The following is a 17,737-nucleotide window of genomic DNA, read 5'->3' as shown; positions in this document are numbered from 1 at the left end:
ACTCCATTCGGTGGTTTATACACAGGCAATGGGTAAGCCAAGCATTCTTTCTGTCACTTCACTTTTATGCCATTCATATAGCATGTGTCAAATACTTCATAGTTATCTGCACAAAATCCTCCCTTTTTGAATGCTAGGCTAATGAAAGGGAGGAGACTCATAATTCATTGCTGTCTACAGTGTGTACAGAGCAGCTCCTGGAATACGTGATTAAAAATGCAACCAATGGATAATGGAAGAGAATTCAGGTTTGGGAAACTCTGGCTTGATGACGTTTTAGAGAACCCAACAGCACCCTTATTGGCAAATTTCATGCAGTTGATATCGGATCTGGGACACTGTCAGGGCAAGTCCTAAGAACACTGAGGGACACTGGGGTATACTGAGCAAACCCTACTGTGAGAGGCCGGGGAATAAAGGTACAACTCCATCTCAGCTCCTGACTTGGCAACATGATCTCACCTCTCAGGCTTCATTTCTTCATCTATAAAAAGAGATACAGGCTGGGCACGGTGGCTCATACCTGTAATCCCAGTACTTTGGGAGGCTGAGGCAGGTGGATCACAAGGTCAGGAGTTTGAGATCAGCCTGGCCAATATGATGAAACCACATCTCTACTAAAAAAACAAAACAAAACAAAACAAACAAAAAAAACCACCAAAAAATTAGCTGAGTGTGGTAATGGTCACCTGTAGTCCTAGCTACTCAGGAGGCTGAGGCAGCAGAATTGCTTGAACCCGGGAAGCAGAGATTGCAATGAGCCAAGATTGCACCAGTGTACTCCAGCCTGGGTGACAGAGTGAGATGCTGTCTCAAAAAAAAAAAAAAAAAAAAAAAAGAGGTAAAAGATTAGTTCGTTTCTAATTCCCTTTTAACCTTAACATTCAGAAATTCCATGAAAATAAAAAAAATCATATATTCTCAACTTTCTGGGAATTATGAGATATTCAGATCTGCAAAAAAAGCATGTATATACTAAGAAATGTCAAGAAATAAATATAAATATTTCTCTGAAGACAGACTTCAGAATTTTCCCCTTTTGATTTCTTGACAATTGCTTTGCCTAGAAATGATTCTTTTTAAATATTCTGATTAATTACTTCAAACTTCGATCATCTACATTTCTGAGCATGGAAACATTATTTAATATATGCGAACAAACTGTCTGAATTTTGAACACACAGTAAACAAGCAAAAAAGGAAATAAAGAGTTTAAAAGGCTGAGAGACTAGTCACCTTGTTTAACCAGTTCAAAGCATTGAGAGTAGAGCCTCCATTGCAGCCATAATTAGTATACGAACAGTCAATGACCTGCTGGACACTTAGGTCTTCCAGGGGCTTCCCTTTTATTGCATATGCAGATTCCACTGCCCCCACCACGCTGAAGGCCCAGCATCCTCCACACTGTTTAAAAATAGAAAAAGGGGTAGTATTTATAGGGTTTAAATCAACTTACCAACATCTCTAAATATAACAAGTTACCGAATCAAGTAAGGTTTCCAGATTCTGGAAACCTACACAATATATATGCCTATCCTCTAGATTTTTAAATTGAAAAAAAGAGAAAACCAAAAGTCTCTTCTGAGCATCATTTAATTATTAGTTCATGTTGTCAGCATTATTACTATTCTAAATTTGGCAATGCAAGGTAAGGGTGAATTTTTAGAGACTGAGGAAATACTTGGGCTAACTGATGATCTTCTAAAAGACTATTCAGTTCACTGAATATGTGACTTCTCTTTGTAGGTGGCTTTTCTGCTGGAGAGCGTGTGCTGACTCCCACTCCATCCTTCCATCCCCCTTGCTTTTTTCAGGACACTCTGCTTCCATGGTCATATACCACTTCCATCCTAAGGGTGAGGAGGGGAAAGATGTATGTTGTGCTCATTATAGCTGATGGAGATAAGAGAATTAATAAATATTAATGAATTACTTTTTAGGCTATAAAGATACCCTATTAAGTATGCTTATAGTGGATGCACATGAAACGTCCTAAGGATATAAACCCATATTAGTCATTACTCCAGTATTGGCTGCCGATCATGCTGATAGTGGATCTATTAACTTGCTTTCACTTAACAAACTAGAACAAAAGAATAAAAGAACTAGTCCTGAAAGAAAGAGAGGAGACAGAGGGAATGAAATCAGGGATCATAGGATCCCGTAAAAGGAAGAAGGATCCACAGAGAAGGCAGAGGAGAGTAGATTTGAGATTGGATGAACCTGACATAACCAGAGGGCCATGTGTGGCAGAGTTAGATCAAAAAAAAAAAAAAAAAAGGAATGACAATTGGATATCTTTGCAGAGTTACATTTTGAGCAACTTTATGGCTTTAAGTGCTCTTTTAAAGGTTATATCTCTCGTGCCGATGGCATAGTAAAAACACTCACTATACAGCAGGGTCTCCAAACTTCAACAAAGGTGAACACAGGGTGGCTCACGCCTGTAATCCCAGCACTTTGGGAGGCAGATCAGGAGGTCAGGAGTTCAAGACGAGCCTGACCAACATGGTGAAACCCCGTTTCTACTAAAAATACAAAAATTAGCTGGGCATGGTGGGGCGCACCTGTAATCCCGGCTACTCAGGAGGCTGAGGCAGGACAATCGCTTGAACCTGGGAGGTGGAGGTTGCAGTGAGCCGAGATCACACCACTGCGCTCCAGCCTGGGTGACAGAGCGAGACTCTATCTCAAAAAAACAAAAAAAGAAAAAGAAAAAAGGTGAATACAAGCTGCTGACACCACCCCTATAGCCAGTTTTAGTCAAGCCACAAGGGCAGTTCCTGCTTAAAAAAAAAAAGTCTCTCGAATATTCCTTTAATTAAAGATCCCTAATTAAAAGTTCCCTCTTTAATACACTGTGGACCATTTTTGAAAGGATTCTATTTATGTCTAATTCACATGTTATTACAAATCCAGTAATAAAGCAAATGATTCGGTGGTAAAACTTAATGTACAAAAATGAAGATAGAATCTGAGAAGCAAAAATCATTCTAACTAGACATTGACTGAGAAACTGCTGGGACAGAAACACTTTCCATACGAGGGAAGGCTGAATGATCTGTTGAGGTTTCCACTGCAGACAAATTGAGACTATCCACCTCTCGTTACGGGTTTGACTTTCCCTAGTTGGCAGGTATTCCCTATGCCAACAGTGAGGGGTGCAGACAGGTAGGGGATGTCAGCAAAGCATGCACGCACCCCTCAAACATCTGCCGGCTAGGTGGGTTCACTACGCATTATAGGTCATTCCCACCCACAACTGCTCTTACCACTTTCCTTCCTATTTCAAAGGCACCTCCTTCCACCACTTCAGAATAACTCACAAGCTGCAGCCCTTCCAACTCCCATGTCCTCAGCAAACTTTGAGTCTTTTTTCAAGGTCAATTGCTATATTCATTACAGTATTTATGTATTTCTTAATCAGTAAGCATGTTTAAACTGTGCTACGTGTCTATTAGCTTTCTGTCTTTTAAAAAATAGGTCATTGATTAAGTTCCTAGGTAGCGTGACCTAACCTCATTTCTCCCATAATCCCTGTCATGTTACTGCTCAATTCCGCATAGATGGTGATTTTCTGGAATATATGTGTCACGTTATGGCTGAACTGACTACTGACTATACTTTTATAAAGACCCACGGATTCAAAGGCATATGATCCTGTGAAGATGGGGGCAGGTTTTCTGATAGAGCTTGCAAGATGAGGCTTGAGAACCCAGGAGATTCAGTCACACTGTTGGTAAATTTATCCATTTTCATTTTACTTTTTCACTTTTTTTTTCTTGAACCATTTAAGCCTTTAATGCTCATGCTTATCTTCTCCAGTCTTCCATCTGCTATTGTAAAGAAAGCTTGGTATCTGTGATACAGCTACTGGGAAGTATCCCTGAGTTACTGTGTTGGTGGCAATAACAATTAGTAAGAGGACACAGCTTCAGGAATAAAAGTCAGGGCTTTAACATTTGCCTCTCATTCCTCTAGAGATTCTCCTTTCATTGTCATTTTGGATGACTTAGATGTGATTTTCCTGGAGAAATGATGGGTTCCATTACAAGTTTGATTAAATTTGACATCAAAGCTGCCTTTCAATGCTTAGATGATTAGAAAAGAAGAGGGATTTAAACTTACCGTCTGCTGGTTTCTCACTTGTGTCACAACATGCTTGTCCCGCCAGTCAAATCTTAATGGCCAAGACACATTGGGGATGGACCTATGTACTTCTGCTGAGTATCTGGGAAACTTGGAAGGTTTGCTTCTTAAATAAATGGCTGAGCAGAAACATAAAATGAAAAGACAACCAATATTATATTACAATGCATCATATTATATGTAATATATATTTGTTATATATAAAGACAACCAATATTACATTACATTACAGAGAGACAACCAATATTATATTAAAAGACAACCGATATTATATTCTATTATATCCTTGGGATTCTTTGGGAGGAACTTTTAAAGAAGAAACAGTAGCCTTCTAGTAGACCTGCTATTTTAGATTTTTCCTTTGTGCTTTTCTATAATATAAAATGCATTCATTAAAAACTACAAAAGAGAATTCCTACAATAAGGCTGGAGTTGACACATAAAATGACTTGTTTGATAAAGCCAGGTCAACAATAAAAATAAGTATAATTGACATCATTTTTTTCTATCATAACCCATGGAACCATGTGTGCCCTGAACAGAAATAGCACTAGAAAACTGCAGAAGTGATTAGACAATTACCCTTAAGAGCCACATGGAAATGTGCATAATTATAATATTCATTTCTTAAGCAGTAATTAGAAGACAGTGGCCATGAATTTATTTTCTTATGTGAGCACATGGTACATGCCTGACACTTAGTAGGTAAATAGTTAATAAATGTTAACTATTACTCAATTTATTAGATTTACAATTAAATATTTATCAAAAGTTAAGCAAGCAAATTAAAATCAGGGAATCACTCAAATAGTACCATCGCACCATACCTTTAAACTCTTCAGGAAACAAATAGGAAAACTGATTTATTCCATAGAAGGCGGTGGAGTTTTCACCGGGAGATAAAGAATTCAAGTATCTATGTCTATTAAGGCTTTCCTAGAAGAAAAACAAAAACTATTTCATATCTACTATGTTAGTTTTCCAACGTAAATTGTGTATAACTAACTTGGAGATATTTTTCCATTATAAAGTTAAAGGTTGATTTCCTTCAGACTACAATGTAAAGTTGTATAAGATATCCATAGGAAATTCATAAACATTTTCTATTAGAATTATTATCTAATTTCAGGCATTTTTTGAGGCTGAGAAAAGTGTATTTTATTCATTTATAATTCCCCATCACCAGGCTTGTTGCAAGCATTCCATATACAGCTATTAAAGTATTGACATAGTGGGAAAAAAGAAATAGACTGCAAATAAACACTGGACACTAGAAGCAAATTGTCACCTATAGACATTCACTCATGTGGTTAAACAATTATGAATATGGAATATGTCCTCTTCACCTTTGTGTTTCCCAGAACTAAGTAATGAAGCATGAAAAACAGACTGAGTAAATAAATTAATAAATCAATCTGATTTTATTAAAGCTTTATAGATATCTCTATCTCATGTAGGGCACAACGGCTCTGTGACAGATGCAATTCTGGAAATATTTGAAGACAGCCTGGTTTCTCTATCTGGAGGGGAAATGTGACCATTATTTACTGATTTCTGAACTTTGAATTTTGTGATAATTTATCTTAAGCTTATCTTTTATATAAACATGCTTCAGTTTCGTAATACTAACCAATTACGTAGAATAAATAAAATTTCAGGGGGCTATCAATTTGGTACCTTTTCAACCCTAGTGCTTCTAAGTATTTGTCTATGTACTTCTGTGTTTATTGTATGTCTGTCTCAAAAACCTCTAAGCAAAATGATGACTCCTTATATGCCTTATTCCTTACAGTGATACCCTCACATAGCACATGCCTGGCACTCAATAAATCCTTGATAAGTATTTGTTGGTGAATAAGTAGATAAGTGACATTTTCCATATCATGCCCTTAACAACTTTAAGCTGTTTATTTTTAAGTAAATTATTTCTGGAACTTGTCATAATCTTATTTTTTTTTCCTTCTGTGCATACCTAGGAAGATTGCTAATCAACAAATTAATAAAGTTTTTGAGGTACTTAAAAATAATCTTGACAAAGCAAGGCTTTCAATATAACCTGGATATATAAACGTAAAAATAGAACTAGAATACAAAGTAATTCTGTATATGGCAAATGACAAATGTAAGCCAGAAATTATTAACTGCTAAGGAATGCAGAGGATTCATTCAATCAGTAAGTACCGCCTGGCCATCTTTGTGAGCTGGAGTAGTCAGGAAGGCACTGAGAATGCAGGATGTTAAGAATGCACAGGAGAGAATGTGGCAGCCATGAGAATGCCTCTCAGCCTTCATTCTATAGGGAGTTTAGTTGCTGCTAGTTGAATCTCCATGATCACACCAAGGGAAGCCACAGTTCTTATGGGCTACACCTAGCTCATGACTGAATGCTAAGGCTTGCTATTTGGGGGACTAATGGGACTCCCCTGAAAGCTGGTTTTTGATTAATGACTCCCTGATGACCTTGCCAAACCAAACTTTCCTTGGACTATGAGACAGCATGGAACTCTTCCCCAACCTTCTTTCCCTTTTTCCTTCACTCAGGGTTAGAATTACATTGCAATCAGATAGCTCTACCTGGACCTCTCCCTATTCGTTCACAGAAATTGCTCCTGTGATTGATTTAAAAAAAAAGAAAAAAGAAAAAAAGGCTGGGCGCGGTGGCTCACGCCTGTAATCCCAGCACTCTGGGAGGCCGAGGTGGGTGGATTACCTGAGGTCAGGAGTTTGAGACCAGCCTCACCAACATGGTGAAAGCCTGTCTCTACTAAAAATACAAAAATTAGCTGGGCGTGGTGGTTCATGCCTGTAATCCCAGCTACTCAGGGGGCTGAGGCAGGAAAATCATTTGAAGCCAGGAGGCGGAGGTTGCAGTGAGCTGAGATCACACCACCGCACTCCAACCTGGATGACAGAGCAAGTCTCCAACTCAAAAAAAAAAAAAAAAAAAAAAAAAAAAGAATGAGAAGACATGAATAACCAATTTACCAATATTAGAAATGAAAGAAGAGCCATGATTACAGATGCTTCAGGCATTAGAAGAATAATATTTTGACAACTTTATGACAATAACTTGGCAAACTGTACAATATGGACAAACTTTTTGAAAGGCACAGATTGCCAAAGATGAAAGGAGAAACAGAAAATTTGAGCAGCCTTTTATCAGCTAAAGGCATTAAATTTGTAAGTGAAAACACTCACAAAGAAAACTTCAGGCCCAGATGGTTTTTTGGTGAACTTTATACAATGAAGAAAGAAGTAATACCAATATTATCCTTTGAGAAAGTCAAGAAGAAGGGAACAAGCTGCAACTTAAATAAGAACAGTGTTACCCTGATTCTAACAGAAAAATATATCTAAATAAAATAGAACTACATACCAGTATCCCTCATAAATATGCTGTAGATGCAAAATCCTTCATAGCAAACCAAATCTAGCAATATATGTAAACGACAATACATTGTGACCAAGTGAAGTTTATTCAGAAATGCTAGGTTGGTTTAAAATTTCAAAATCAATCATCAGTATGGTACATCATATTAGCAGAACCAAAAAGGAATACACCACACACACACACATGCATGCACATGAGGTACAGGCTGGTACACCCTTTGGAGATCCTTAAAATTACACAAATTGTTTAATTAAGAAAATCTAATTCTAGGAATGCATTTTAGACTCTTGATTGTAGGCAATGCTATACGTTTTCGTTCTACACCTGTGTCTGCGAGGTGAGGCAGTAGTTGAGCCATATACTCTATTTAGTTGGAGAGCTAATGCAAGTTTATCTTACTAGATCATTTGTGACATCTACGAGTAAAACAATATATTGCCACTCAAGTTGGCAAATGCCAGATGAAACAAACGTATATATATCGTTGTCAGGGAATTCCCCTGTACTTCTCTTAATTTTTGTGTTGCCTTATGAGTGTCATTTCACCATCCAAAGTTTAGGTGTTCTGGTTGTGAAGCAGTTATAATAACACTAATTTAATAATGAAATAAACTAATACATTATTTATTTATTTTATATATTTATGTCCCTATTTTTCAATGATGATTCCAGTAACAGTTACTTGGTTTTGGTCTTGTGCCATGTGTTTGAAAAGCCAAATATCTCCACATATATTTTCTATTTGTTATCACTTGATATACTGTTCTTTGATTTATGTCAGCAGCACCAGTATCTGCAGGACTTCTGAAAATGTTGCTGTCTTCCACTTGTTCAACCAGGAGACAACTTCTAAAATAATTCCATTTGCCATTCCGGTGTAATGACTCCTGTCTTTTCACAGCTCTCCATAGCCCATGTCAGGGCTACTCAATCTTTATACGAATTGTGGACTTCTTGCCAAGAGCAAAATACTCTAAACCACTAAATGCTCTGCTTCCTCTTCTCCCTACCACTAATCCCTACCCACTTGTTTTGATTTTGCAAAACCATTAATAACATTAAAAGTACTTTCCTGGCGGCTTCTGAACACAGCATAATAATAATTATTATTATTATTATTGTTGTTGTTATTATTTTGAGATGGAGTCTGGCTCTGTAGCGCAGGCTGGAGTGCAGTGGCGCGATCTCCGCTCACTGCAAGCTCCGCCTCCCGGGTTCACGCCATTCTCCCGCCTCAGCCTCCTGAGTAGCTGGGACTACAGGCGCCTGCCACCACGCCCGGCTAATTTTTTTGTATTTTTTTTTTTTTTTGGTAGAGATGGAGTTTCACCGTGTTACGCAGGATGGTCTCAATCTCCTGACCTCGTGATCTGCCTGCCTCAGCCTCCCAAAGTGCTAGGATTACAGGCATAAGTCACCACGCCCGGCCTCTTTTTAATTTTGCAACAATTTGAAATGTCTTACCATTGCTGTGCAACTTTTGGCTATATACTCAACCTCTCTGAGCTTTATTTCAATCAACAAATGGAGTAATACTGATCTGGCAGAATGTAAGGATTAAATAAAATAATAATTGCAAAACACATATTACAGACTGGCAAAATAAATGCTCAGTTAAAATATTCTCATCCTCTATCTTCCTTTTCTTTTAAACAGAGTATTTGGATTATAGAAATGGCGCTCAAAGACCATACTTTCAGATTCACTTGGAGCAAATATTTCTCATGGCATTAGAAATGAGGATCAATATTATCTATTGAAAGCAATCTGTTGCTTTCATGGTAAAATAATACTATCAGTATATCCAAGAATATTTATTCTCATTTATTTATTCTTTTATTTGCTATACACTTAGCAAGCTGACTAACCTGGGTTTCGCATCATTTAAAATTTAAAAAGCCCTATATTTTATTTCTTGAATTATCAATTCTCTTAAGTGACTTTTCCGGTCTCTCTTGATTCTAGCTATTAAAGATTTCATAGAAGCATCACATACTGAGAGTTTGTATGAGGCCCTTGCTGCTCATTACATCCAACATCCTCCGGTAGGTAAAGGATCAGTGAGCAGATGTTCTCAACAGAGGATATGATAGTGAGCACATTTAGAGTAGCCGTCTCTAAAGTCATATAGAATATTAAAGACCTGAACCTTCACTTCATTTATGAGAGGAAAAACGTAAAGTTTTGATGAATACATAGGAAACATCTCATTGATGCTTTTGAAAAGTGCAGATGTTTAAAAATTAGATCTTACATGAGAAAAATTAGAGCTGGTAAGTCAGAACAGTCTTTGAACAGATTTGGTGAAAAATAACTACCTTCACCTTTTTGTTGTTATTGTTGTTGTTAAATGTGTTTAATTGAATGAGTTACAAAGGGAGATACCAGATTCCCGAACAGAAGGTAACTCAGAACCTAAGAGCTTGAGGAAATTATCCTGATTATAAAACCAGGAAAAACGTGTCCCTTGGGCATTGGTAGACCTTGTGCTACTAAATCTCTATTTATTACAGGTAGAACCTCTCAACTTTATACCTAGGACCCTGTCCCTGTAAGACTCTGTCCCTAAAGCTATCCTTATTATGACTTCTAGCAGCCATCCTTCTAAGAGGTAGAATCTCTTAAAGCTGCCTTTGTGTGTGTGTGTGTGCACACGTGCACTGGAGGTGATCACATATTTGAACTGTGATTTAAATGTAATATGTTTCTAAGCAGTGTCTTCCATATTCTAATTTCCTGCCTGTTAACCTAGCTAGGATGCTTCATAACTACACTAAAGGAGGTTGATAAGAACTGCAGAGTAGTCAGTCATGAAGCATCCCAGCAAGGCCAAACAACAGAGGATGGGTTCAGTCTGATCATAAAACAGAATAACTATTGACAAGAGACTTGAACCAGTCTCATGAGGAGGTGAGGCTGCAGTTTTCAAATTCCTTGGAAACCAACATTTTTCTTATAGGATCAGAAAGTCCTTCCAGCAATCTCAGGCATATTGGCCCTCTTACCTTTCCAGCTGTGGGTAACCACAGTCTTAGACAATGCTCGGGTTAGGGTAAGTTAAGAGGAAAATGGTCATGTTCAAAATGATCTAAGAGCAGAAACCCATGGAGGGTGGCTTGAGGGGTTCTCAGACATTTCCTTAATCTACTTCCCTGAGGGGAAAAGTCTGTGAAATCTTTCTCACAGACTGCCACTAAGTAAGAATAAATAGAATCATGTATTTTCTTCTTGCATGTACTCAACTGTTTCTAAAGGACTAAGCGAATCCTTTACGAGCAAACTGTTTTCATTTCTCTACAAAGAAAGCTCTTGGCCACTGAATGCACTAAATACAAAAGGTTGAAAGGATTGTTAAATTGAATGCAAGTATTCATTCCAAGTGTTTTATATGAATTAACTTAGTCCTGTATAAAGGTAATTGCTAACATTACCCGCTCTTCACATATGAAAAAATCTGAGAAACAGATACATGATTTGCCTAAGGTCACACAACTAGTATTTGGTGGAGGGGTATAGTTATTTGGCCTGCAAGAAATCCACCGAAGGGACATAAACTTTAAGGGACTTCATGTCTGTTTTATCAGCTGAAAAGGCAGTGAACATCTATTATTTTTTCCCCATTGATATCTAGGTTTCCTTCCACTAATCATGATGATTTATTTGCCCTTATCAACATATGCAATGATGTGTGTATTCCCTTACAGTGAATCCCATGTATCCATGGGATGAGTTTTATATTGAAATTATCAGAGATGCCTAAGGTACTTCGGAAGATCACTTTATCTTCGGCACTTTAAACTCACTGTTTGTCTTGCATTCCATTACTCAGACTTTTAACAACTTTCATTTGCAGATTTTGAAGTTTCATAGGATAAATCATAAATTGTACACATAGATTTAAAATGTTCTCCTTGGGAGTGCTTTAGTTTCTGGAAATTGCAGTAAATCTGAGGATGAGCAAAAAGGTAAAATATTTTTATACAATATTAAAGCATTGCTGAGAATTTCTTGGAAGACTTAGGAGTTGTAAACTTTAGATCAGTGATTCTAACTGAGGATAATTTTGTCCCTCATTTGTCATACTGGGGATTGTTACACTGGTGGGATGCCACTGGCATCTGGTGCATAGAGCCCATGCATGCTGCTATTCACCCTACAATGAAGAGGAAGGCCCCCCACACCAAATCACTATCCATTCTCAAATGTCAATAGTGCCACTGTTGAGAAGCCCTGGATTAGAACAATAAAAGCTTTTTAAAGGATACATTTTTATAAATCACTTTTGAAAAGTTTCTTAGACAAAGTATTTTCTATACAGTGTACTGAACTCTGTATAAACATAATGCAGATATATATTTACTATGTATGATAAGAACTGTGTAGTCAGTATTTGTGTAAGCATGCACACAAAAAGGTTGAATTAAAAATACATTCTTTTGTGAACTACTTGGGAGAATCTATTTCTCTAGTGTATAAGTGTTTATATTCTTCTTTCTATTTACAGGAAAATGGATAATACAATGTTTAAACATAATGATAGTCATTTTTTGTGTACATTTCTTAGAGCATAGCACATGTCTTATTCTCCACTGTACCCCTCAGAAAAGCCAGACCAGTTCTTTAGACACAATAGAAATTAAATAAAGTATTGGATGAATGTATGGGAAGATGAATGAACGAATGAATGAATGAATTATAATCTATGATTTTAAGTTTATGTTTCCATTTAGCCAATGTATACTTTAAGTGAAAATTGTCAGAAAAAGTCTGCAGAACAACATTATCTAACATCAAATTCATGTTTTTATCTTTATATAAGGTAGAACATGGGTCTCAAACCCCTTGGCCATGGACCAGTACTGGTCTGTGGCCTGTTAAGGACCGGGCTGCACAGCAGGTGGTGAGAGGCCTGCGAGCGAGCATTACCACCTGAGCTCCACCTTCTGTCAGATCAGCAGCAGCATTAGATTATCATAGGAGCACAAACCCTACTGGGAACAGCGCATGTGAGGGATCTAGTTTGCTCCATCCTTATGTGAATCTATGCTTGATGATCTGGGGTGGAACAGCTTCATCCTGAAATCATCCGCATCCTTCTCACCCCACCCCCACACCCCAGTCCGTGGAAAAACTGTCTTCCATGAAACCAATCCCTGGTGCCAAAAAGTTTGGGGACCACTGAGGTAGAAAATAGGTTTTAAAGTTTTCTTGGATAAAGCCTATTTGGAGGACCTAATTCCAGATTTCAAGGGACTGATTATGGCAAGCAATATAAGTGGCTCATTAGTTAGGATCACTTGTTATAAAGATGCTACGGCCATCTATTTACACATAAATAAACATTCCTAAATGTATAATCTCATAATAATATAACCTGTGTCATTATGGCAACTGGTCTTAAGGTGAAGCTTCTGAAATTTTATGTAAAATCACATGTGCTTTGGCATAGATACTATTCTAAAGTGACAGTATCAAACTTTTATTGGATCCAATATTGGGTCTTCGCCTCCCAAAGGATAAGAATGCCAAATGATCTGTGGTAAAATAATGAGTATCAGTAAATATGAGGGCAAACCTAGGTTTTGGCACAAAGGAAAGTAGTAGGCTGAATCCAACAGTTAAGAGCTTCCTGAGCACTAGAAGTTTCTAAAGTAGTGAAAGCGCAGAGACAAGGGGTGTCATCCAAAGTCAGGTATCTTGTGAGGCATCCCATAATAAACCATAGAGGAGTCTAGGTTTCACTGAACAGAATATAATATTCTGTGGGAAAGTCATGGACTAACTTAACTTTCATGTAAGGTGCATTCCCAGGAAACTTACAAAACTATCTAAGGCTAAGATTAAAACAAATTAAAAACCTTCACCATTCTCTAAACCCATGATCATGAAAGACGTTACTAATTAATCAAGGACTTTCTTGAACCAGATCTTCAGCTGCAAAACCCTGTGTAATCAATTCACCAATGAATTCACTTGATTTCAACAAGAAGTTTCATGGTTACCAAGGAGGCAGGACCCTTTCCACCTTTCCCTGTGTCCAGCTCTCTATCCCAAGTCCAAACAGCAATCCCCTAACTAATCTAACTAATGTCTGATGATCTGAGATGAAAGAGTTTCATCCCAAAACCATCCATCCCCCTACTTCCCTCCTCCACCCCCACTGTCCACGGAAATACTGTCTTCTGTGAAATCGGTCCCTAGTGCCAAAAAGATTGGGGACCGCTAAGGTAGAAAATCGGTTTTAAAGCATTCTTGAATAAAGTCCAACTAAGCATCAAGAGATGTTCAGTTTCCAGCAACTGTGCTTTGAAGCCTCACTGTTCTCCTTTCTGTGTATCCCTCTCATGAAGAAAATTCCTACAGGAAGCAATTGCTTTGAAAACGTTTTCGGTATTTCTTAACCCAAGGTTTTTAAAATGTACTAAGTGTCTTCATAATTCCATCCTCCTCCACTTCCAACTTTCCATCTTTCAACCTGGATCTTTGTATTTCTCCTGAGAAAAGTTACATTTTCTAGATGTTCATCTGGGTATAGCCTCTTTACAGGACCAGTATGAGTCACTACATAAATTATATACATATATATTTACAAATTATCTAAAATCTAAATAACCGTTAAAATATATTTATAAGTCTAGCCCTTTGAGCTTTGTCCTGAAATACTAATTTTTAGGAGCCTGACAGTGTGTTTATTTATGTAGCAAATGAATATGTTATCAATAAAGGTGAGACTGACTTTTCCCCTAATGGGTTTGATTTACCAGGAAAACGAACCTAAGTTCAGAATAAGGGTAGAATACAGGCCAGAATTTTGTTCTTGAAAGAGTAAGAGGACTTCTGGTTTTGAAAACCAGAACTGAACTCAAGAATAATAAAGTGGAGATAACAGTACACATCTCGGTTTGGACGAAACGTAAGAGTGGACAGAATCAGGGAAGGCTGGCCTTCCTAAACACTGGGGCTTTCCCGGGGCGGGGGGGTGGGGGGAAGAGCTTAGCTATGAAATCCTGTGAGAAATTCCAACAAACACCAGGAAAAAAGATACACTCTCTTGAGCAATATTACTGAACTCAGACTTACGTTTGATTCAGAATGAATGTTCTTTTCTAATAAATTAAATCATGATAATGGCATCTTTCACGAATTTAAAAACGTGTTAAATGGTATCAGATATCTAGAACATAGTGAGGCAAGCACGAAAGCGGCATCTCTTGCAGTCTCCTTGCTTTCAGGAAAATCATTATTTGTGCTCAGCTAACCGGTCCCTTCCAGATATTTCATGCTAGACTCAAATCTAAGCATTTATTATAAAAGGTTTTTCATAATAATAAGAAAAGGAAATTAAATGTTTCTCTTTTCTCCAACTCAGTCTCCAACAAGGCAGGAAGAACTTTTAAGGTGGTGCGTTAGTTTAAGGAGAATCATTAACCATCAGGATTCTTTAACCAGGCTAAAGGCAGGCTCTTTGTCTCTAACTTCTGATCACTAGCGCCCTCCTCGGGAGGAAAAAAACGACAGGTTCCTTCCACCAACAGGCTGCTCCCTGTTTCTGGTTCTCATAAATGAGAAATAAAGGATCTTTGGAAGCCAGTGGCAACGATCGAGGGGATTGCTAAAAGGGGGTGCTTCTTCCCACCAAGAACACTTTGGACGTATCTATTTATTCATTTGGGTGCGTCCCAAAAATTCATAGCGACAAATCTTTTCTGGAAAATCAAATCGTTTGGTGAGCAAAGGCATGGGGGAGCGACAACATGGCACAAGGGGAGGGGAGAGAGAACCTGGTTTTTGCACACGCAGCTCAGTGCCCCAGACGCATCGCAGAGCCACGGGTGCCCACTAGCAGGGTCGCCTCTCGGGGGCCCTCTTCCGCAGCCCAGACCCGGGACAGGAAGTGGGGGAGCAGGGACAGACCCGGGGAGGCGCGCGCTCGGTACCCGGAAGGCGGCGGCCTCATGCTCGCGGCTCCGCTGCCAGGTCGGGGTGAAGGGGGCGTGGGAGTCCGCATCGCCGCCGCCCCGGCACAGAAGCCACAGCAGCCACAGCAGCGTCCAGAGCTCCATTAAGGCGCCCGGCTCCTCCGCGGCCTGCGCGGCCTGTTTTCTCTTTCGGTTCCTCGGCTCCTCCCATCCTGGGCTCGAGGGGCGGAAGGAACCCGGTGGAGTGCATGGTGCTGAGATTGACCCTTTTTTAGGTCCCCGGTGCACTGTGACTGAAAATCTGGTTAGCTGGAGGCTATGGACCTCCTCATTGAGGCTAGTTTTTTGTTTTTGTTTTTGGAAGAATCAGGCACTTGACCATGGGCTTTCGAGGTTTTACCTCCATCCATTAGAAAAAAAAGAAGCCCGAGAGTCATTCTTTGTGTGTTGAGATCAGGGCTCACTGCAGCCTCGACCTCCCAAGTTCAAGTGATCCTCCTGCCTCAGCCTCCAGAGTAGCTGGGACTACAGGCGCATGCCACCACGCCAGGCTGTTTTTGTATTTTTAGTAGAGATAGGAGCTTGTCGTATTGCCCGGGCCGGTCTCGAACTCCTGGCCTCTAGTGATCCGCCCGCCTTGGCCTCCCAAAGCGCTGGGATCACAAGTGTGAGCCACCTGGCCTGCCCTGTGAGCCCCCGGGACGTGCCTTGTTCCTTCTTGCCACAATCCCTAAGTTCAAGACCTGGTTCTGAAGTGAGGAGGTACAATACATAGTCATCCATTCAGCAGATGTTTATAAATACGTAACAAAATTGTACAGTTGTGAAAAGCCTACACAATTTTTGGATCTATTATTCTGGCAGTTTCAAAACTCTTGGAGTCTGTTTCTCCATTTACAAAGGAAGATAGAGCCAGGTACATAATTTTCAGGGCCCCGTGTAAACTGAAAATGAAGTTCATTTGTTTCTAAATTGTTAAGGATTTCAAGACGGTAGCAGCAGAGCATTAACCCAAGCCATGATCCTTCTAAGCACCCACTTCTGAACAGGTCACACACTCATGAACCTGACTCTATTGAGCCTTTCTGTTATAATCTATTCTGAACAAGGCTTCCATGTCTCTGAAATTCATATCATTACCCTTGTGGATTTTTAGAACTAACATCAGATTTATGTCTTTAGTTTTTACCTAGGTGCAGTGAGTTACAATATTCTCTGATGCAAAATCGGTAATAAAAATAAAAATAAAATAAAAATAATGTTCTGGGTATTAAGAGGAAAGACACGAGAGTTTTTTATGTACATCCATGATAAGATATATTGCTCTTGGAAAGTGTGGTGATAAAGATTTTATTTAAACCATAAGTTTACAGAACAATGTTCATGTTAACCTCAGCAGTTCTTTTGCACTTAGCCCTTTCTTGTAACTCATACAAGCACATGCTTTTCTTTTTCAACTGAGGTTTGCTTTCAGATCATAGTCCCCGTTTATTGACAACCTACTGAGTCAGGAAATTTAAATATAGGCAGTCATCCTTCCTGTAGGATAATTGCTATTGTAAAAAACCACTTGAACTAAACTCACTTCATGAGCTCTCATCAAGTATTTGTTGAGTACCTGCTAAGTGTCAGGCATTGTTCTAGGTAATGAGAATTTATCAAGTAAGTGCATAAGTGACTAAAGAGATGAAAATCCCCATCCTTATGGGGCTGGTATTTCAATGGATTTACATCAACAAATATTTATTGAGTACTTCCTAAGTGTCAGGCATTGTTCTAAGTCATCAGGACACAACAAGTGCATAAGTGACTAAAGAGATGAAAAGCCCCACCCTCCTGGAGCTGGTATTTCAGTGAGGGAAGAGCCACAATAAAATTACTACAGGTGGAGGATCCCTTATCCACAATACCTGGGACTGGAAGTGTTTCAGATTTCAGACTTTTTTCCTCCAGATTTTGGAATATTTGCATATACATAATGAGATCTCTTGGCGATGAGACCCAAGTCTAAATACGAAATTCATTTGTGTTTCATATACACTGATGCACATATCCTGAAGGTAATTTTACTATTTTAGATAATTTTATGCATAAAACAAAGTTTTTTAGAATGCGTTTTGACTATGAACCACCACAAGAAGTCAGGTGTGGAATTTTCTAGGTGTGGCGTCATGTCGATACTCAATAAGTTATAGATTTTGGAGCATTTTGGGTGTTTGGATTAGAGATGCTCAAACTGTACATGTGTTAAAGGACAATAAATCCAGATAAGGAGAGT

At 38.7% G+C, this 17,737-nt stretch overlaps 1 protein-coding gene across 1 annotated transcript in view; it reads right to left on the bottom strand.

The window, feature by feature from the left end:
- LOC105488616 (cathepsin O) overlaps positions 1 to 15,669 on the bottom strand; it is a 31,145-nt gene extending 15,476 nt beyond the window's left edge. Inside the window, exons 1-4 of the mRNA XM_011752839.2 lie at positions 15,478 to 15,669; positions 4,977 to 5,085; positions 4,129 to 4,268; positions 1,237 to 1,404 (exon numbers count right to left, since the gene is read on the bottom strand). Coding sequence (XP_011751141.2) covers positions 1,237 to 1,404; positions 4,129 to 4,268; positions 4,977 to 5,085; positions 15,478 to 15,603 — 543 coding nt within the window. The 5' untranslated portion in view covers positions 15,604 to 15,669. The remainder of the gene's footprint in view (positions 1 to 1,236; positions 1,405 to 4,128; positions 4,269 to 4,976; positions 5,086 to 15,477) is intronic.
- Positions 15,670 to 17,737: the final 2,068 nt, after the last annotated feature.

Source organism: Macaca nemestrina, chromosome 3, assembly GCF_043159975.1.
Source record: "Macaca nemestrina isolate mMacNem1 chromosome 3, mMacNem.hap1, whole genome shotgun sequence".
Classification (NCBI taxonomy): Eukaryota; Metazoa; Chordata; class Mammalia; order Primates; family Cercopithecidae; genus Macaca; species Macaca nemestrina.
The sequence above is the reverse complement of the archived record's forward strand: the minus strand, read 5'-3'. Positions and strand labels throughout refer to the sequence as shown.